Source organism: Anabrus simplex, chromosome 8, assembly GCF_040414725.1.
Source record: "Anabrus simplex isolate iqAnaSimp1 chromosome 8, ASM4041472v1, whole genome shotgun sequence".
Classification (NCBI taxonomy): domain Eukaryota; kingdom Metazoa; phylum Arthropoda; class Insecta; order Orthoptera; family Tettigoniidae; genus Anabrus; species Anabrus simplex.
The window spans coordinates 121,032,402-121,056,249 of record NC_090272.1 but is presented as its reverse complement, the minus strand read 5'-3'; the positions used below and the strand labels follow the sequence as shown (position 1 = coordinate 121,056,249).

Genomic DNA, 23,848 nt, shown 5'->3' with positions numbered 1-23,848 from the left:
AAAGACGAAAAGTTTTTACGGATCACGGCTGTCTGTGGCTTGGTCATTCCAGTTCTGGAACTTTGGACTGTTAGATCAGCGGCGTAGTACTGTTCGTTAAAAGCGAGAAAATGTATGGTTTTTCATTTGGTCGAGCATTTCATATGAAAGTATTGCTTTTAATCGTGCCTTTCCTACTGACATTGTAATGATCTATGTTCATTTCAGTTGGGAAAACTACTAAGAAAGTCTTTCTGAGGATGTAAAAAGCCAGGTGGAGATTGAGTGCCTACCAATTATAATGAAAAACTCAGCAACTTGATTGTAATTGATAGTGGGCAAGCGGGCCTACCGTTACAATGAAAATTTCCTAACCCAATCTTCATATGAGAAGAGACGTTTGGTGACTTCCCCATCGTGTTTCTAGGGTAATGTTAAGAGCTATGCAATTTAATACAATCTTGCTCACAATGTGTACACTACCTAACCTAGAATTCTATATACAATGTAGAATTCCATAGCGAAGCACGGGTACATCAGCTAGTAATTTTAATATAATTAATATAAAAATTTTCATTAGGATATTTTTATCAATTTTATTTTATAAATATTAGTTGTTGTATAGTTCTCAGTACTCTCACTCATTTTAACACAGATACTAACTAGTGCAATTAATTGACAGCCTGGGTAATCTTAAAACTTGAAGAATACTACTTAAAAAATATTTTTGTTCTCAATAAAGTTACAAAGTTTAAGAGTATGACAATGGGTAGGAAACCATTACCTGGAAGGCAAGAGAGTAGCATCACTGGTATCAGATATAGCTTTCCCATTGCTGCTGCTGCTACCAATATTATTGTTGACAGGACGCGTGCGCGATTTACGTCGTCGATATATCCAGAAGATTATGATAAACAGTATGCCTAGGAATGCCAATACTCCACCTCCAACATACATCCAGACCTTCAGGAAGAGAAAAAGAATACAATTATTTTTTTACTCATCAGCTTAATTATTCTAATGAAATATTACTACTTTACAAACAATGTGATTTTGTCTAAATGGATAAACATAGCTTTTGCAGAGGGATTTGGGTTGTATTATTAGTAATAAAACATGGATGAACAAATCTTAAATGTGAAACTTCCACAGTCTGTTCTATTGCAGATTGAACTGTGTTTTTGTTTTATGTGTACTTTATGTATAATACCAATATAATGGACAGTTATTGGACATTATAAATTTGCCAGCTAACTCATTCTTGGTTGCCAGTATTTTGCCCCAGTGTGCTAAGTTGGGCTCATCAGTTGGTAAATAGCTCACCTACCAAGATGCATAGCTATTGCATACTGTGGTGGCCACTATATTGGCTACTTGGAGCCACCGGCAGTGCCAATGTACTGTGAGAGAACTTTGTCTCATAACTGACCATTATATTGGTATTATAAATTTACTCATTCAGGATAAATATTTCAGGCTCCCTATGGGAATCAACATCTATATCATACTTTATGTATAGGTTGCCAACATTTCAAATATGTTGCACTATTCTTTGTAAAGGCAACTTATGTACCCCAACTCAATGCAAGGTAATAAGTCACCCCAGGCAGCTAAAATCAGCTACGAAGGTCTTCACTGTGCCTCGCCTTGTACAGTCTCTTATGCCCCAGCTAGCGCAAGCCCTGACAACCATCTTGAAACCTCTGGAACAATACCTCTCACTCAATAGTCATCTCAGCTTGTGGGTTCATCCTGTATTTTTCATGGTCTGACCTGCATATTGGTAATTTGGGTATAATAGGCATCCAAGAATAGCTGATTTTGTGGCCTTCCTCTAAATTCACATTGTTCAGATCTTTCCTAATTTCTATAGCCTCTCAGATTTTTCTTTTAAGTTTCTGGTGCACAACAGCTAAAATCTTGGATCTATCAAAAGAAATACCATGGTTTGTTTAGCTGGAACACCTAGATGCAGCTGAAATTTGTAGTTCTTGGTTCTTGGTAGGATGGATATCTTCTATGAGAATGGTAGAAATCAGTTTTGTTTTGCCTAAATAGCAGATACTGCAGCTGAATTCTGTGTAGTAGACTCCAGAGGCCTGTCTTTTAAAAGGTTGCAAGTAGCAAGCTAACTTCCTGTATAGCTTGTAAATGGTCTTGATGTCATATTTGCTTAGTATCTTGCTGATCTTGCCTGTTGTGTTTCTGATATAAGGAAGTATCACTGTCTTTGGATGGGTTAGTTCCTCTTCCCCTGCGTTTTCTTCCACAATGGTATTTCCTTTATATTGTTCCATTTTTCCTAAAAACTCATTGAAATGTTGTTTAACAAGTATCCATTATGTGGAAGGGGAAGGGAAATCAACTCATCCTAAGACAAAGATACATTCGTATATCAGAAACACAACAGAGAAGATTGGGGGAAATACTAAGCAAATATAACATCAAGACCATTTACAAGCCACACAGGAAGCTAGCTTGTTACCTGCAATGAGTCAAAGTCACAATAGAATTACAGGGCCCTGGAGTCTACCACAATGAATGCAGCTGCAGCATCTGCTATCACTGTAGATGAAATGACTAATTACCAGACTCAAAGAACATATCCATCACACCAAGCCATGGAAATTTCAGCTGTAGCTAAGCACTGCTACAAAACAAACCACAAAATTTAATTTGACAGAACCAAGATTTCAGCAGCTGTGTCTAGGAATATTGTGAGAAAAACCTAAGAGGCTATGGAAATTAAGAAACACCTGAATAGAATGAATTTAGAGTAAAGTTACAAAATCATCAATTCTTGGATGCCTATTAGGCCTGTACACAAATTACCAATATGCAGGTCTTCTGAACTTCTGATCCAATTTTCTCATCTTCAGAAATCCATCAACCACATCTAGGATTACAGTTAACGCATCTACCACTTAACTATTAACCTAACCTAACCCCATGGCACTACAGCCCTGAAGGGCCTTGGCTTACCAAGCGACCGCTGCTCAGCCCAAAGGCCTGCAGATTACGGGGTGTCGTGTGGTCGGCATCACAAATCCCCTTGGCTATTATTCTTTGCTTTCTAGACCAGGGCCGCTATCTCACCGTCAGATAGTTCCTGAATTCTAATCACATAGGCTGAGTGGGCATCGAACAACCAGCTCTCAGATCCAGGTAAAAATCCCTGACCTGGCCAGGAATCGAACCCAGGGCCTCTGGGTAAGAGGCAGACATGCTACCCCTACACCACAGGGCTGGCTACTTAACTATTAGAGCTGCATAAATAGACTGACCAGTGTCCAGTCTAATAAGATTAACAAGTTACAACTGGAACAGGCCAGTGCATTCTCTAATAGTCAGGGAGTGTCACAGGATTGTGTCATCACTTGACAATTTACATGTGCCAATCAATGATTTTTGGCTCTTGGGTACATCCACTACTACATTTATCTAGATTCCAGAATCATTCCCTTTCCTTGCCATGCCTATATTAATACGAATAGACAGCCTTGCTACATTTTCATCTCTGAAAATGTAATTTGCTGAATTAATAATGAAAGGTAACAACTGCACTACAGTTTGTGTGTTAAATAATAATAATAATAATAATGTTATTTGCTTTACTTCCCACTAACTACTCTTTTATGGTTTTCGGAGACACCGAGGTGCCGGAATTTCGTCCTGCAGGAGTTCTTTTACGTGCCAGTAAATCTACCGACACAAGGCTGATGTATTTGAGCACCTTCAAATACCAACGGACTTAGCCAGGATCGAACCTGCCAAGTTGGGGTCAGAAGGCCAGCGCCTCAACCGTCTGAGCCACTCAGCCTGGCGTGTGTTAAATAAATTACCTCGATGAAGAAAGCCATATGTAAAATGATAGTAACATGAAAATGGAACACTTAATAGGATACACAAAATATGTATTTTTTTAACTAGTTGCTCTACGTAGCACCGACACAGATCAGTCTTATGGCAATGATGGAATAGGAAAGGGCTAGGAGTGACAAGGAAGAGGCTGTGGTCTTAATTAAGATGCAGCCCCAGCATTTTCCTGGTGTGAAAATGGAAAACCATGGAAAGCCATCTTCAGGGCTGCTGATGGTGGGGTTTGAATACACTATCTCCCGAATGCAAGCTCACGGCCAGCTCACTCGGTACACAAAATAATAGGTCAGTGCGGGAAGCAGAAGCAAGAGAAAGGAAAGACATGGGTAATCTCCAAATCTTCAAACAATGCCATCTTTGAAAATAATAGCCTTTTCATTCATTCCTGTTCCTCTACATCAATTTCTTCTCATCCCCTGATGAGTCATTCCTGCTTTGCAGCTTCATCAGGAGGGTGGGCATCAACACTGAAGAAACATATTCACAGATCTTCAGTTTTGATGTGGAAAGGAAGAAAATTGGATAAACATAGGAAAAGAGAAGAGACAAACAGATAAGGTTGAGTACAGCTGGTAAAAGATGAGGAACAAAGGACAAACACAAAAAGGAGAAAAGGATCAATATAAGTAATTCAAATTCTAAATAATTTGAACTTTTCTCATGGTCGCTTGACATTCCCATATAACATGTCAAAAATTGGTGTTTACTTTGAATATTATTATTAGTTTAATTCAAAGTAAAAGTATCATATCATAACTATCATATTTTCAAAAAATGTTTGAGAATGTTGGAATGCTCCTGACTGGAAGAGGGAAGTAGCATAAAATCATGCTGGTGCTGGAAACTGAACTGAAGTTGTTGCATAGCTTCTTTGTTGAGAAGTCAGCGATGAAATTTGGCTGATGTCGCCAACAAGATGAAGACACCAAACAATTGGAGCATCCAGAAGAAACCCTTTGAACGGCTGCAGAAGTTATGATTCATCTCCGACAGACAAAGAGGTTTGTTGAGGGACAATAAAATGAAAGCAAATAATTTTATGATAAAATACCATGCACTGTTCAGTGTTCTCCTTAAGACCTTTTTAATGGGCGCACCACCCTGCTGTTTCTACAGACTGCCCAGCTAACATTACCTAGATATATGCTAGTTGCATAATATGAATACATATTTGAGTCATTTGGTGCTCCGTAAATAGTGTAAAACTGTTTATTTAAATGATAAATCGTTATTGTCATCTTAATTGTTTAACTTGACTATCGCATAGTGTTGTACACGAGCGGTGTCTGCATTAGCATGGAATTGCATGCCAGCACTCTATTCCGCATGATGTCACAAACCTAGCAATCGAGTGGTAAGCCCCAGTGTTACACGATTATGAACGAGCAGTAGACACTAGAAGTTCGAAATACATTGTTATATATTGTTTGTGATAACAGTAAACTAGTTCAAATTTTCAGTTGATGTTTACCTCTCTGACATTATTGTTAATGCCCTCTGTGAATCAGTGGTAGTGTCAGCCTCTGGATCCCAAGATAACAGGTTCAAACCCGGCATACCTAGTCTGATTTTTGAAGGGTGGAAGAAAGTCCATTTGACACTCCATGTCGTACGATGTCAGCATGTAAATGATCTCTGGTGACATTTGGTGTTTACCCAATAAAATTCACTAAAACTCTGCAATAGATGCCTGAGAGGGGTTCGGTTTACTCTGCCATCTAGTGGGCCTAGAGTAAAACGGAACGTCGAAATTGATGAGAAGGCAGTCAGGTGGCATTAAATTAAAATGCTTGCAAACTGGTAGCTGAGGCGATTGATTGATTGATTGATTGATTGATTGATTGATTGATTGATTGATTTCTTTATTTATTTCTTTATTTCTTTATTTATTTATTTATTTATTTATTTATTTATTTATTTATTTATTTATTTACTATTATTATTAATGCCCTGAGAGGAATAAATTGAAATTTTATCATTTTCATTATTTACTCAGTATTTCCCGTTCGGCTACTCATTCCTGCCACCCGGTTGGTGAAATTTTCTGGGTAGAACACTGCTGTTATATGGTCTGTTACTGTTTTGTCACATTTTACTGTCATCACAAGGAATGGAACTAACTGCCAGTAGAACTCTTGAACCATCCTGTAGAGAGTATGCCACATCATCATGAAGCATGTAAGGATGTTAGGGGTGGTCACACCCCATATTAATCTCTTATGTTTGTTAAAGAAGGATACTTATTTTGGTTGTGTATCTTTTCAACAGAAAACAATGTTAGGTTCAAGTAATTTCACTCTGTTGTATACCAGGGAACATTGTCATTAATCTAACGTCATGTTTTGTATAACTCTGACAGTTCATTCATTAAATATTTTTGCATATCTTAGTTTTGGACACAAATGTATATTAAGGACAAAACTCTCCTATTTATTTATTTATTTATTTTATATATTTTACAGATACCATTTTCTCTACTCTACTTTCTAAACAATAGCTACGTTGCACAAACATGACAAACATTTATTTATAACTATCAACTCATGGCTCCAATGATCGATTCCATACTAGAATATCAGGAACTTCAACCAATCAACAGTTGTTTATTGTCACAATTTTTATCATTTTCATATTATCACACCTAAAGTAATTTTAAAGCTTTTCAGTCCAAAAAATATTTTTATAAGACATATAACACTTTAGCATACCGGTAAAAGAAACTCACACTACAGATATGTTATAGTGTTACATGTTTTATTATTAGTGTTTTCAACAGACTGAAAAGCTTTAAGGTTTTAAGGTTACATTAACTAAGTTGACAATGGAAATTATGGTTTCCTTCTGAACAAATTATCGCACTTGCGTGCACTTGTTTTTACACAAATTCTCCAGAATAGTGCACTGAAATATCTTCAGTAAGATATTTTGTTCACAGATCATGCAATCAACAGGCTGTAACTATTATTCTGATGAAGCTGATATACTGGGAGACTGGAGCCCAAAGAGTTTACATCTAAAAATAAAATAGTATTATTTCTATGCTGAAAGTTTTGTTCACTATATAGGTTATGAATACCTATGTAAGGTACAGTATTTGATCTGTTTTATATTTATTCACTCTTATTATAACAATTCATTAAATTTTCTAGTTATTTACTAAATAGACAAAACAAATACATTTCTAGCTCCAATTTCTCTCCAGATAAATTCTGAAGCTTCAATTCGACCATCACCAATTCTATACCGGTACTAACTATTCACTACTTCCAGTTTTTTATCATCACCAAATGTGTTACCAGCTCACTGAAACACAATGGTGCTTCAGACCATTAATGAAATAAAATTTGTTTTAAGCTTCTTGTTAAATGAAAAACTCTGCTTAATCAACTACAGGAAACAAAATCTGAGCCATTTCTTTACAAACATAGTTCCCAGAACATGCAAATTTAACATTTAATCCAGCACTTGTAAAAGAATGCTCAACTGGGGCTGTCTGTCTTCATGATATAGAATAGTACCTATATGAAACAATCTTGCAGTTTTATGTCTAGTAACTATTAATATTGTGATCAACAGCCCCAGGACCTGCAATTTTAGGTGGATAACGAACTATAGCAACAAGACTTTTCAGAATCCCAGGTGCATCAGCTAGAAATCAAACTGAGGCCATCTCCACTCACATGTCATGGTTTCCCATTTTAGATTATATGTGATGCATAGATATAAAACCGGCAGTTAGCTTCCAAGAAGTTGTTTTATTTCTAACACGAAAACTACCGTACCTCATGAGGCAAGAAATGCTTCTACTACCTCCACCACACTGCTCCAATGAATTTTGTATACAGTAATGAATAATATAGGTAGCTACTACTTAAACTGACTAGAAAAATCTACTAAATGGTTACTATGCCTTGGACATGTATGCTTGCTGTTGCTGTTCAGCTACAGCCTTAATGCACTCCGATCGCAACTTCTGTGCTTGATGTATGTTATCAGATGAATGGCACTCTACTGTATCTGAAACAGTCAAAAATACTATTGTTAAACATGTTAAGAATAAAGAAATTATAACCATAATCCTACATTTTTTAGAAGATGATACCAAGGTATACAATTCTGTATAAATAAACTTTGTTTCATGACCTGGATTCCAGGGATACCATGGGTGATAAAAGTACAGTATACATACTATGCTATATTTGCTAACTAGTCATAAGATTTCAGCATGGAACCTTGGATGCTCACTAATGCGGGAAAGGGATCCCGATGTAGAAATCAAAACCAGAATCGGCAATGCAAGGAGTGATTTCTGGAACTAAAACATCTTGTGTACAACAATGACCACAACTCAAAACTAGTTTCTGCTTTACGGTGTCAAAGGGTGTTATTGAAAGAAAAATAATGATTGGATAAGATGATTTATAATGTTGTTTATCAGCAAGAAATTATACCTATGGGAGCTCTTGCGTTGGGTATACTGGCAGAAATATACATGGACTGCTTAGCAAAGTCCAAAATTCTCGATAATATTGAAGGAATATTTGTTTGGGCCAGGTATGTTGACGACACTTTTACTATGGTAAATGAAAAAGTCAAATAGTGAATCGATCTTGAATTTTTTTAAATAAAATAGATCCATATATCAAATTCACAATGGAATCAGAAATCAATAATTCGATTTTCTTTTTACTTCAATTAGAAACAACAACAAACTTTTGTTTGACATATTCACAAAACCTACATAGACTATTAACACCATTAAAAAAGATTTGCTTCAACCCGGAGCCCAGAAAAGAGTGGCCATTTTTTTAGCTTAATTCACAGAGCCTTCAATGTCCCATTGCCTGGCAAAAAATTTAAGAAAGAAATGGATATAATTTATACCATAGCTAGCAGATATAGCTGAAGATATTTGTAATTTGATAAATCTCGTCATTGTTGAAGGTAAACTTAATGTAATTTTCTTTCCTTTTAGAATCTTTGAGTAGTTTGGTAGAAGATTTGCTTTTGATTTCATTAGCAATTTTGTCAATCCTTTGCAAATCTTCTACCAAACTACTCAGATTCTAAAAAGAAAGAAAATTACATTACGTTTTCCTTTAAAAACGAAAAGATTTATCAAACTACGAATATCTTTTTATAAAAATGTTAACGTAGCATTCAGAACAGCTGACAACAATTCCACTATTTTTTTTTTTTTACAATCATCGCAGCATTCACAGTGACAGTAGTAAATTATTAATTCCGGGGTATATAAATTAAGTTGTTTACAATGTCAAGCCAGTTATATAGGCCAGACAGGATGTAATATTCTTATTCGGTACCAGGAACATGTAAATGCCAAAAAGCATAGGAGATTCTCTGCAATGAGTTCCCACATGTCAAACTCAACCCATTCTTTTTCCACAACAAAACAAGACCTTTCCATCCTTCAAACAGCTAGTAAAGGTACTGTGCTAAATAGTTATAAAACATCTTTATCAATCTAGATCAGAGAATGAATCCTCGCAAATGAAATATCAGAAAACCTTAACATCCTTTTTGAAGAAATTATTAATACATTCTTCAGAAAAACTACTCCAACAAGAATACAAGACTGCTCTACTCCTTCCTCTCCTTTTCTTTCCCCATCAACCCCTTTAAACTTTACCCTACTTGTCTGCTACTCACAGCAAACACTCAGTACAGCACTAGGCCACACAAAGGATTGCAAAGACAGGATTGACTGGTAAGGTAGGAAGTGCTCAAACGTGCCTTATACTCTTCTTACTTTTTCCTTCTTGTTCATTTTCACATACAACTTTACAAAATTTTATTTTCATTCTAGACTACCTTACACACAACCCAAGCCTGGTAATTCAACTTTTGGACAACACAATATGAAAAATGTAAACAAGTTCAATTTTACTACAGATCATTTTCAAATTTATCAACCCATCAATGGAACAATTCTACTATAAATAGAAGCAGAAAAATCAAGACTGTTCAACAATTCATTGTTTTTTTTAAATAATTTATCTGTATTGGCAATCATAAGACTTTATCACAGTTTGATCAATGACTAATCTTTTCAAGTGGAATTCTGATCGCATGTTGCCACTTTGCTGTTTAATGGTATACAAAGACACAAGATTGAATAGATCTTTATAGATTTTAAGTTTATTGAAGATATATGTATTGTAACAACATTTTAAATAGATTATATCTTTATCATACAATTTTTGTTCATTGTAAGACTGAAGATGAGGGATGAAACATGTTCCTTTAACTTTGTTTTAATAAATAAACATTTTTCTAAGTATTGTAAAGGTGGAATATTTTCTTGATAAAATCATAAAACTGTTCAAAGTTGACAATATGGGCTAAATATGGCATATTACCGTACATGGAATAGAGAGTTACGCTTATGTTTTGTAGACTAGAGAAGGCATATGACAGAGTACCGAGGGAGAAAATGTTAGCCATTTTGGGGGAGTATGACATTACAGTCCCGTGCAAATTAATCAGAATGTGGCAATAACGTAAACATTTTTCTTTTTTAAATTTATTTACATAATACAAACAGTACCTTGAATTTGGGATTTATGTCAGGTGAGTTCCCTGGTCACTCTAAAACACAAATATTGTTTTCACTGAAATTTTTTTCACTTTCTTTGAAGTATGGCAAGGAGCCAGTTTGTTGAAAAATTCTGTCAGCATTTGGAAACCTCTTTTGCAGGTCAGAAACAACTCTTGTTTGCAGTATTCATATGTACTGGTCAGATTTCATCATCCCTTCAACTTGTACTAAGAGTCCCAATCCTTTATATGTGAAACACCCCCAAAACACATTCTGCATGGGGTGTTTTACGGTCTGTTGCAAATGATGTGAAGTTGTCACCTAATTATTCTCTAGTGCACATGTCCCTGCACTTAAAAATAACTCATCAGAGAAAAGAACTGTCTTCCAGTGTTCCATATGCATCCAGTCCTGATGACCACATGCCCACAAAAGACGTTTCTTGTGCTTTTCTCCTGTTACAGGTTTCCTGGCTTTCCTTCCAGCTAATAGAAGTTTATAGTGAACATTAGAAACGTGCAGCTCATTGCCCTTTCTCCCAATTCACATGTCAAGTCCACAGCAGTTAGTTTAGGGTTTAATTTTCTTATCCTGAAGAGAAAACAGTCATTAGTTGGGTTTTTTTTTTTTTTTTTCCTGCCACAGTTCCCCATTTTCTTCAGCAAAATACATCTAGTTTGCTTGTACCGCTGAATAATTCTATTTATTGTGCCTACACCAACACCAAATTTAGTAGCTAACTCTCTTTGTGTCATAGAATTATTGAGATAATGCTTTAATTGGATGCTTCCTGGGAGCTGTATCTATTGAAGGAATAGGTATTACTACCACCTCAAAAATCCTCCGAAGTATTCACTTCAAAATAGATACCGCTTTTATCCACAACAATCGCCACACAAATTAGACAACACTGAATAACAGTGCAAATACTGTGTAGACAGTGCAGAAACTACGAATAAGTCATGTGTAGCACACTATAGCTAACTGCTGGGAAAATAATGAAAAAAGTTACACTGTTCCAATTAATTTGCATGGGACTGTGAAGGTAGATTACTAAAAGGAATCAAAGGTATTTTTATGTTGACAATTGGGCTGCTGTGAGAATTGATGATAGAATGAGTTCTTGGTTCAAGGTACTTACAGGGGTTAGGCAAGGCTGTAATCTTTCACCTTTGTTTCTCATAGTTTATATTGATCCTATATTAAGCTGTGTATTATCCTTCAGTTACAGTGAGAGCCCTATCATTGTCACATCCGTTATTACGAGTGATTACGCGCCCATGATTTTTTCCGTTACCGATATTTTTGCATCCCAGCGATTATGTTGCATTCAATCATCTTCGGTATCATTTCCTCGCTATGTCCGCTAGCGAGTTCTCTCGACGACATTTGAAGGCAATGTCGGAGTCTATTAGTAATACCCTTCATCGGGTGAGTTGGTCATGCAGTTAGGAGCGTGTAGCTGTAAGCTCGCATCTGGGAGATAGTGGGATCTAATCCCACTGTCGGTAGCCCTGAAGATGGTTTTCTGTGGTTTCCCATTTTCACACCAGGCAAATGCTGGGGCTGTACTTTAATTAAGGCCACAGCCACTTCCTTCCCATTCCTAGGGCTTTCCGGTCCCATTGTCGCCATAAGACCTATCTGTGTTGGTGCGACGTAAACCAAATTGCAAAGAAAAAGTAATACCCTTTGACTGTCCGGCTCTGTGGCTAAATGGTTAGCGTGCTGACCTTTGGTCACAGGGGTCCCGGGTTTGATTCCCGACAGGTTCGGGAATTTTAACCATAATTGGTTAATTTCGCTGTCACGGGGGCTGGGTGTATGTATCGTCTTCATCATAATTTCATCCTCATCATGATGCGCAGGTCGCCTACGGGAGTCAATTCAAAAGACCTGCATCTGGCGAGCCGAATTTGTGCTCGGACACTCCCGGCACTAAAAGCCATATGCCATTCCATTCCATCACCTATAGAAAGGTATAAGGTATAAGGGATTCAGTTGAGTGGATATGTAGTAAAAAGTTTGGCCTATGTCGACAACTTGGCTTTAATAACAGATTGTGATGAAAGCCTGCAGTCTAGTATCTTGGAAGGTGAAAACAGGTGCAATGAGTATGGTATGAAAATTAACCTCTCCAAGACTAAAGTGGGGTCGAAATAAGTGAACACGTGTTTCGGGTTATCCGTAGACACTCAACCGTTTCCAAAATGATCGTCGAAATTTCCGATATGCTTCACATACATTTAGCGTGTAACAAGTTCAACCAAAGTGGTGGTGCAGTGGTTATTGCCGCAACTTTACACTTTTGCATCCCATGTTCAAATCCCGATGAACTGGGTTTTTTGTTTCGTTTATCCACTTACGTCCATTGATGATTACTGCATGAATGTTTCTTATCAAGTTAGTGAATACAATGGCATTATGTTGATTGTAAAATTATAACTGGGTTTCACAATAAGTGTTTAAGTATTTATTGTACACATATACCTGGTATTTTTCAGGAATTACAATGGTTTGAAAGTCCATTCTTATATTAACACTTCAAGGAGATATGGTGCATTCCCTTGGATGATACTGATCTTAGAAACATCTGAAACATAGAAATTTCACACAGCACAAGCATTGTGCGAAGGCACGTTTGCCGAAAAATTTTTTGTGGAAATGTCACTCAGTAAAGAAACGTTGTTAATATTTCTGAAAATTTCATGTGCTGGCAAAACATTTGCGGCAAACCACACATAATGGATCATTTTTCCAGAAAATGATGCTTGCAACTGATTATGAATCAATGCACGGATTTTTATTACGTCGTGTCTAGTCGCAATATCCCTTTGCTGTGCAATGAGTGTGAAACAATTTTGCAGGTTTTGGTTATACAGTTTTATTTGCCAGTAAAAGTATATGTCACAGGGTTGACAAAGTGGTGTTCACTTCGGGGGAATTACTTCCAATGAACAACTTGATATTCCATTTTCATCCCCCAATGTTCGATGGCCAACCAGACACCAGTGGAATCCGAACCTGCAACCTTCCAATATGTACTAAAGACAGCCTAATACTGTATGTTGAAAATGTATTTCAAGTACAATGTGGTCATGAAAATTAAATATTCATTAAATGATGATGATGATGATGATGATGATGATGATGATGATGATGATGATGATGATGATGATGATGAATCATCTTGGAACCACAGATCTTCTACATTTCTACTGCAAGTTATTTGCTGCCTCTCACTCCTAATGGATCAGCTCCATGATCACCAAAAAAAGATCAATGACAAAAATTCATTGATGATTACAACCTACAAATGCAAATGTGTTCTGTGCCATACAGATTAGAGTAGCTGTATATTGTTTTTTAAATTTCTAAGAAAGTTTATGTAAGTGTGGAATGTATAGTAGGGCCCATGAGAGTTGAAGTCTGACAGGTGAGTGGCGAAAGCTGTAACTATGAAGTACGCTGCGTTGTCATAGTTACCTCAGTTCGCGGTCTACCACCTTTCAGACAGGCTGAGTGTTTAATAAAACATGTAGGCGTAGGCCTAATGCAATTCATTTACCCTTGACCGGTTCCTAAGCTCGTGTTAATAATTCCAGCATTTAAGACAGAACACGACATTATCGATACATATAAAAGATTTCATAATCACTAACAAAAACATCAGTTTCTGATAATAACCTCAACAAATGCACATGTTAATTACAGTATAGAACAACACTACCCACATTGAGAGTTTTTATTATTTAACGCCGATTGTTAACAGTACCTGTACAATTCGGGAATAAACTACGGTATAATAAACACAATAGGAAGACTGTACTTCATCGAGAAAAGAAATCAGTCAGAATATGAATGACAATGATGGAATTAAGGAGACATTCGGACTTTCCCCCGTAATTGCTCAGGAAATAGCAATAAAATGTACAGACATGCAATGTACACAAACCACTGAACCGAGATATTTGTAAAAATAAAAAGTACTCACTGCTCTGCTGACAGTAATCAGTCATCTAGAAGGGGCTCTATCCCATCCATATCATCTCCTGTTCTATCCTGCTCGTTGTCACTGTCACTGTCACTGACACAATCATTTCTCTTCCCTGGCTTCGAACAGTCACACCTCGGCCAGTTGTATTTTTTGGCGTTTCTTTTGACTTGGAAGTCATTGTTAAACACTCAAAAGAACCAATCAAATAAAACTACACGGATTCTTAACGAATAATGGAGTACTTCACACTAACACTATAGTCACACTACAAGATCGCTAACATCTACAGACGAACAAAACTAGGAAAACTGAACAACTAGCCACCGATAAACTTAAAGAAATAAACTAACACCTAACATAATATTCTGAAAACATACACATTAAGCAGCAACGACTAGCACAGCTAACACAGTACCATTCGGAATACTATCACAAAAGAGACTGAGAGCAAGCCAACCCACGTGGTGATAGCATCCTTAAATGTTGCAACTCTGTTATTGTTGCCATAGCAACAGGCCATTTTCAAACAGCGTTAGTCAACTTTTTCTCGCCGGTGGCGCTAAACGTCAGACTTCAACTCTCGTGGGCCCTACTGTAAAATATGGCAAACAATTTTCAGCACTTGGGGAATATCTGATAGATATCCTTGGAGTGCCCACTAATTTACCCTTTGCATAACTGAGAATCTTGGTGGTAGTAGCATTACATGAAAGTCATTGAATGCAGATAACCTTTTACGTGGTTGGTAGTTAATGGTCCCATTGCCAGTAAATAGTAGAATCTCCCCTAAACATCTTATTTGTTATATTTCTCATTTGGTTTTATTCTTTAAATCAATCATCTTTGTGTCTGTTTATCGCAGTGTGTAGATGACAGTGGAGTGGGCAATGGTCTGGTCAGTGAACAGAGTACAGTAACTGCATGGCTCACATTATTGACAAAACAAGATGGATTTTAGAGAAGAATTTGTGAGAGCTACAATGCAAGAAAATGGGATGCATTCGGAATGGACTGTGTGTGTGGATTGTTCAGGTGCTAAAAACTTCAACATTAGAGTAAAATAACCACTATACCACCAAGAACTGACTGACTTAACTGGCCAGCCATATATTTAGCATTCTATTGTACCCGCCGACAGAGCTGGATGTCAGAGTACTGGACATAAACAAGCAGTAGTTCCTGGCATAATTGAGTGAAATGATATTTTGAACACAAAAATACCAGTCTAATAGTTGAAAACCACTAGTGGGAAATGTGGACACTTCCAAACTCAAAATGTTAGAATGAAATTTATTTAATTTTTATTATTTAAAAACAAAATACATAAAACAACAATACCTTGAGAGTTTCCACAGTCGAGAGCTTCAGGGGGATAGACGGCAATGTCATTATCCCTGGCCCATTGAGCCAGTAGCTGGCAGCTGCAAGAAGACAGGAGTTCGTAATTTGTCCCCAGATCCAGATCTTTTATGTTACACAGGGGTGCCAACTCAAGTATATTAAGCTGGGCCAGAGAGTTGCCTGATATATTCAGATGCTCCAGATGAGCAAATTTGTGAAGAGGTGGTACACTCTGCAGGTGACAGGAAGACAGAGAGAGCCACGTCACTTGGTTGGTTAGAGGAGCTTCTGAGAATATGTTAAATCCACTGGGAGACAGACGATTTTCAGAGAGATCCACTTTCCTTAAATACGGCAGCGAGAACAGAGATGTTGGAACCTGTCAACACAATAATAAATAAAGATTGAATAGTTGGTCCTATCTATTGATATAGTCTCATAATTATATTTTAGTAAAAGTTGAATTTAGTTATTCTGCTACGTATTTAAGCAAGTTTGTAGTTTTATGTAGCTGCTGATATCAAGATCGTAGCCAAGATCATTCGAGTTTTACAAGGAATTTAACCCTACAACCCCAACAGGACATAAGAATGACTTGTATGTGCTTAAAACTGTGGCCACTCCTCATCCAAAAGGTGAAGCGATTCCTCCCACCATATACGTGCCGCCATCTAAATAGTTATTTTGATTCTGTACATGAAGGTTCCCTTGTGCCATTCTTCTTGCCAAAGTAATTTTGAAAGGAAAGTTGCTACATCATTTTACATGTTGTTGACGTTGTTTGTTCCAATTTTCAGTCTCAATAAAATAACAAATTTATCAATTATCTACTTATTAAAAATAATTTGTCTAAAAACAAAGGGTCTTTTAAAATTGAGGCATCCACTCTAATATTATAGATGTGTCTGTAAATGTTTATATCTGAAACTTCTCCTTTTGAACAATCCTTTATTTTGCTGCTTTGAGGGCCTTTACAAACTTTCTTGACTTAAGTATGCTGTTGTGAATTGATAAATTCGTAACCGGTATTTTACTGAGACTGAAAACTGGAACACTAGGTCGTTAATAACTTCCATCATTTTTATTTAATTTTACATGTATTAATTTTAATTCTTATACTTAGTTTATAATATTTTATTTAGGATGATAAATAGTTTATAATTTACTTGTAATGTAAAACAAAATAGTGATGTTAACAAGTTCTGGGAATGCTGAAGAAGGGAACATATGGGTTCTCAAAACATGTACAGCTTTTAGCCAATAAAAGTTTGTAATAAGTATTGACTAGGTGGACTATAAGTTTCAAGTTGTTGCTGATAGATTAGTTTGAAGTGAATATGGATCCAAATGACTCAAACCATTATTGTTAAAATAATAAACATGGTTTTCTTATTTTCACCAAATGTGGCAGCCCTGTAGCAAGCCATGATGCAAACTCAATTGGAGACAACAGGAAACTTGTCTACATCACAGCCAGCCAATAGTAACACAGAAAATTGTCACATTTTGCTGATTTACATGGTCTCCATTTGAATTCTACTACTTTAGGCAGGTTCATGGGTCACTGGAAAGCCACAGTGGATTGGTGCCAAAGAAATTAGGGAAGTATACACGTTGTTTTACTATGGAGGGATCCCAAACCAGAACAGAGTCTGCATTATCATACGCTTGAAGTATCGAGATAGCATTACTAAAGTCTCCCGTAAATCAGATCACCTTATGTCCTTCCAAGATCGAGTGTGGAACAAACACCCTGAGAATTATCTCCTGTTATGCTCCACAAGTAGGCTGTACTGATGATGAAAAGGACGAATTCTGGGACAGCCTTGAGTCCCGTCTGCAGTCTCTAGATAAAAATGAACCAGAAGAAATACAATTGTGATGGGTTACAAAGTCCTGAAGCCATACAACTTACCAACAATACCATTACACTATCTGATTATTGTTGTTAGATGAGGTGTGCTCCATCTCTTTTGCTGCCACTCAACTTCAGTAGATGGCATTGCTGTTGCAATTACAAAATCTAACCTGTTAATGACTGGTCCACAACAGCTAGTCTATACAAATAAAAATCACAGTTTTGTCTGTACACTTAATTTTTTCTTCACACATTGTTTTTATCTTGGGTTAGGTATTTTAAAAAAATCAGAAGTAGGTTCAGTTCAATGTCTGTCAATCTACTTGTTAGTACAAACATCATGGGGAAATCGGCTTGATGTAATTTCTTTCATTTCTGTATTTAGGTTCAGGGATAACCTGAAAGTGCACTGAGTTGTACATTACTTGATTGGCATTCAGTAGTGTAGCAATATTAAGAGGACCAAAACAGGAAATGTCAAATTTCTCAGTTAACCCTGGAACCATACACCTATGTTTCAAGGACACTAAACGTACACTGGAATACTAAGTAGCCCACAAAAAAACAAATATGTTACACCTTCGGGCTTATGATTTACGATATTTTAAAATCTCAGAAATCAGTGAAGTGGATTATTTTTAATATATTAATATATCTTTGCAAATTAGAGCAGCACTGTAATTACTGGTAATCAATAAAATAAAAAGGTCACATTTTAAAACATCTACCTTTTGGATTTTGGTACTACTATAAGTTTCACTTTGCAAAATTAGGGCACAACTCCAGCATATGGTTTCTGCATGCATACATACATCTTTTGTTCACTGCAAATAATACTGATTATAGACTCTTTGGATAGTCATTACATAATCCAGACATGAGATTGACTGGTGTTGGCTGACTGGGTATCATAAATACCATTTTTTTACACAACAGAAAGGCTGATTCCTCTATGTGTTGATGGGATTTCCAGTCCTTGTCATACCCAGGATCTGAAGCACAAAGGGAAAATATAAATTCTATCACATCATCTTCTTCAACAACGTTTATTTCCATCATAGTCTAGAGCATCGACAAAATCATCAAGGATGTCAGGCTCAGACCTATATGATTCTGGTAAAATCTGTTCACCGCTTTCAAGGCAATAGATTTCAAACACTCTTAACACACAGTACAAAAGTACATGTTAAATAAAAGGTATGAAAACCAAACTGGCTACAAAGAAATAAAGTTTCATTAGTTGTACAGTGGAAACTGTATGCTCTAAATATATGTTTTGATATACAAGCAGTAGTCACTCATTAAAATTAGTGCAAGAGCTGAAAAAACACAAAGGTCAAAGAAAAGTCATGGGGGTAGGAAACTATAGGGGTTGTGAATACCAAATTACTGCAGATTAAAAATTAAATACTCAATGCCTCGGTGTACGGTTCCAGGGTTAATATTAGCTGTAACGACAAATGGTGCATACTGAATGTTGTCCAAAATAGAATTTCCAGTTATTCTTTATGTACACTTACCTGAGATATTCGCAATTATTATGGTACAGTTTTCACAAATTTTCAAATATCTCTGGAAATATTTGTTCCTTCTGAAACCTGTGCATAACAAAGGTTACAGAAGCTCCAGTATCCTGCTACATTTCATACATTTTTAGCACACGGGCTATGGTAAAGATATTCATGAACTTAGATTTTTAGCACAAAGTCCATCAGCGCCGAACATCACTGACATGGAAATATTGTCCAATCATCATAGTAACGAGTTAAATGACAATGATGGTCATTGCTGTCGTGATTGTTTTGACATACCGTAAATAATTATGTCTTAAGGTTGGGGGTTGTCCGAAAATGTGTGTAACGTGACGCGACAAAATGTGTGACGGAAGCGTAACCATAGCAACCGAGCAGGTGGTGACGTAAGGCTGGTCAGACAATGTTACCCAGCAACTGTGCAGGCTATGTCTTACGGCTGGTAGTCATTTGAAATTAACAGCTGTTGACGAATGGCCATCACTGGGAGACATATTTATATTTGATTTTTGCAAAGGAAAAATGGTTTATTTTCATAAGGTTCAAAACCGCTTGATCACAGGCCTACATAGATCAGGAATATATTAAGAAACTCACATTTCCCTGAATGTGTTTACGAAAGTTTCTGATCCATTTAGCCTTCTTGAAAATTTAGTTTAATTTTCAACCAACCTGGTTACGAATTTATGGAAATTATGGTGACCAATGGTAGCTAGTGTGATACATACCACTTGCAACAGTCTAGCACTATGCAGTCACGATATATATATATATATATATATATATATATATACTGCCTGAAAAAAAAAATTGAAGCACCAAAAGGAAATGGTTGGGTGTCAATGTACCTTCGTATATGTACATGTAAAGGATTAGAGTTGCAATTCTCTGTGACAGGTAGAATGGCCACCAGAGTGCATTAGTGCTGTTCATGTTTAATGTTGCTACTGGGCCTGGTAGGTTAGATAAGGGGCGTGAACAGCATGGGATATTGAGTGATCACTGTGAAAGACAACGGAGATGCCGCATACTCATGCGAGACAGCGTTATCACACACCTGACAGAATTTTAAAGGGGTCTCATTGTGGATCTCCATTTGGCCGGCTGGTTGAATAGTGCAATATCCAGATTTGTGGGGCATTCGGATGTGACAGTGGCCCAGCGTTGGACTGCATGGGAGCGTGAGGGCAGGCATACCCATCATCAAGGTTCTGGTCAACCATGTCTGATTACGACAGGGGAGGATCGCCATATTGTGCACCAAGCAAATCATAACCCCTTCACATCTGTGCCTGCCATCCGAGAACAAGTAATGGACTCCCTGCAACACTCTGTGTCATCCTGCACCATTGGTCAGTGACTAGCAGCAGCCAGATTAGGGAATTACTGTCCCATGCATAGGCTACCATTAACACCACAACACAAATGGCTGCATTGGGAGCAGTGCCGTGATCGGGAAGCATGGACTGCTGATGAATGGCATCACATTGTGTTCTGAACTAAACTGGATGACCAAAATCTGCGAGTATGACGGCAACCAGGGGAGAGGTCCCATTCTTCCAATGTTTTGGAGAGGCACAGTGATGTTACTCCTGGCGTCACGGTGCAGGGAGCCATTGGGTATGACTTCAGGTCTCGGCTGGTAGTGATTGATCGAACTCTGATGGCGCAATGATATGTCTTGGACATCCTGTATTCTCATGTGTTACCTCTCATGCAAAAGTATCATGGTGCCCTTTTTCAATAGAACAATGCTCGTTCACACACAGCATGTGTCTCTGAACAGTCTGTGTGATGTTCAGGTACACCCATGGCCAGCAAGTACCCCAGATCTGCCTCCCCAATGGAAGATGTGTGTGAGCAGCTCAGACATCAACTCTGTCCCAGTGCCAGTATCCAGGATATCAAGGACCAGTTACAACAGTTGTGGGCCAGTTTGCCTCAGGAGAGGATACAGTGGCTTTATGACACCCTTCCTAACCAAATCAGTGCATGCATCCAGGCCAGAGGGAGTGGAACGTCATACTGATAAGTGGGCTCGTACTGGCATGTTCTTTGTAAATTTGACTTTATTTTGTATTCACAGAAATAACATCACACACCCTCTCAACACGCGAAGCTTCATTTCGTTTCCTCCTGCCCTTCCAGGTGCCACAATTTATTTTTTTTTTTTTTTTTTTTTGTCAGACAGTGTGTATATATTCATTTTTTTTTTTTTTTTTACTACGTCGCAACTATATCGATGATGTCAACACAAAACTGCGGACGTCCCCACCATTCACAATGATATCATCCATTATTGAAACGAAGTTCAAAGAATATTTTCATCCTTTACCCTTTTAACCGGATATTAACCATTTGGATATCATTTATGCAAGATTTAGAAGCCGGCATTGCCACAGAGAGCACGATTGCCCGTGTTCTGGATAGCTGTAATGAGAAATTCCCGCCATCATTTGATACGGCAAATGATCGCGAACTCTCTGAGAGATCACGGATTCACAGTGTACAAAAGGCCTGGCTACCCATGGGAGTAAGACGTATACTGACATGATGTGATAGTCTTTCAACCAGTTGGTAAGCATGGACTGACCTTAGATCCTACAAAAGGGTACGTTTCTAGCCACACGTTGGCCAGCCTGAAAAGATCGATACCGAGAACAAGTCGATTGACCTACCTACCGCAAGCTATTATAAATGCAAATATCAACCAGACAACGCATCCGTCCATAGACTATTGATCGGTGCTCGGGACACACAACCCCTAAATACTTGTACAACTGTGAGATTGACCGGCTCCATGGCTAAATGGTTAGCGTGCTGGCCTTTGGTTACAGGGGTCCCGTGTTTGATTCCCGGCAGGGTCGGGAATTTTAACCATCATTGGTTAATTTCGCTGGCACGGGGGCTGGGTGTATGTGTTTTCTTCATCATTTCATCCTCATCACGACGCTCATATCGCCTACGGGCGTCAAATCGAAAGACCTGCACCTGGCGAGCCGAACATGTCCTCGGACACTCCCGGCACTAAAAGCCACACGCCATTCCATTTACTGTGAGATTCTCTTTGACGACTTCACATCGCTATCGCTGCAATTCGAGGCTCACCAATCACACTCCGCAATTATTTGTATAGCATTTGATGAACTTCACGCAATACTATAATTATTTCCTCATTTATTTCATAACCTTCTGTCCTTTTCTGAGACATTCTATCATTTTCACCAATGACTTTCACAGACGTTTTTTTAATCGATATAACATCGTCCTTGGGGCAGCCTCCTCGTTGTATAAATAATAATAATAATAATAATAATAATAATAATAATAATAATAATAATAATAATAATAATAATAATAATAATAATAATAAAACGGTCGACTCCATTGGTAATATGCATTTATTGTCAAACTTCCTTTCGTAAGCGTAGCGAAGTACCTACACTGGTATCGTTTGTTGTGAAAATCCACAGCCTGTTTCCAGTCATTCGACCGGCTCAGGAATGGAATGAATGAAGTCCCTATCTAGCGGCGAGGATGGGAATTGCGCCGGCTACCGAAGCCTGTCGCACTCCTCTGGGCCAATGATTAATGAATGACAGATGAAATGAAATGATATTGGAGAATGTGTTGCTGGAATGAAAGATGACAGGGAAAACCGGAGTACGCGGAGAAAAACCTGTCCCGCCTCCGCTTTGTCCAGCACAAATCTCACATGGAGTGACCGGAATTTGAACCACAGAACCCAGCGGTGAGAGGCCGGCGCGCTGCCGCCTGAGCCACGGAGGCTTTAGTATCGTTTGTTGTATTTATGTATTTTCTTGATCTTGACAGTCTCGGTCATAAACTCGTTATTCTTTCCCTTTGGAAATAAAGTTTTCATTTGACCTTCGTTTACTGGATAATTCACGGTCTACTTACTGTTGTCTACTTCTTGCCTTTTTATTTTTCAGTTAAAAAATACTGTGTTGAATTGGTCACAATTCACTGCTAAACGCTTCACTGCACAAATACATAGTCGAGTTACTTCCAGGATAAAGAAACCGGAAACACTTTGTGAAACATGAACCGGGAACAACATTACCGACATGTTCTACTAGCTCTTAATATATTGTAACTTTTCGTGGTTTATTAATCAAATTGTGGTCAGGAAAACACTTGTAACAGATGAGGCAAGAAAACTGTCACAAGCGAGACTTCTTACATGGGTTGTAGTTGACTGTCCGTACAAATTTGATTCACTACTCACTGTCTGCTTTTTTCCAATCTCTATGATTAATGAGAATTTTAGTATAGTGTACTTCCCAGCACCAATCATTAGAACATCACCTATTCCACGACCTATCAGGACGATCCTTTTTGGACAAGTTCAAGTTTGAGAGTTTATTGTGCAGTCTTTCGATTTGGAATCACTTGGTAGCTTATTTTACGTTGATGTATAAATCAGAGAGATCAGCTTGTTGCAATATCAATGTTGTTATTCTAATAATAATAATAATAATAATAATAATAATAATAATATGGCCTCAGCTAACGTGTGCAAGAATTTTAATTTGACGCCATCTGGCTGTCTGCTCGTCAATTTCGACGTTCTGTTTTACTCTAGGCCTACTAGATGGTAGAGTTAACCGCATCTCTCTTGGGCGTCTATGGCTGAGTTTTTGATGAATATTGACGGGTAAGTACAAAATGTGTCACAAGAG

At 37.6% G+C, this 23,848-nt stretch overlaps 1 protein-coding gene across 4 annotated transcripts in view; it reads right to left on the bottom strand.

Moving 5' to 3' along the window:
* The window catches only part of LOC136878871 (toll-like receptor 4), a 314,995-nt gene that overhangs the window by 20,505 nt on the left and 270,642 nt on the right, over window positions 1-23,848 (bottom strand). For all 4 annotated transcript variants that reach the window (XM_068228824.1, XM_067152428.2, XM_067152429.2 and 1 more), the window contains exons 4-6: window positions 15,753-16,134; window positions 7,769-7,875; window positions 764-942 (exon numbers count right to left, since the gene is read on the bottom strand). In XM_068228824.1, the coding sequence (XP_068084925.1) occupies window positions 764-942; window positions 7,769-7,875; window positions 15,753-16,134 (668 nt within the window). The remainder of the gene's footprint in view (window positions 1-763; window positions 943-7,768; window positions 7,876-15,752; window positions 16,135-23,848) is intronic.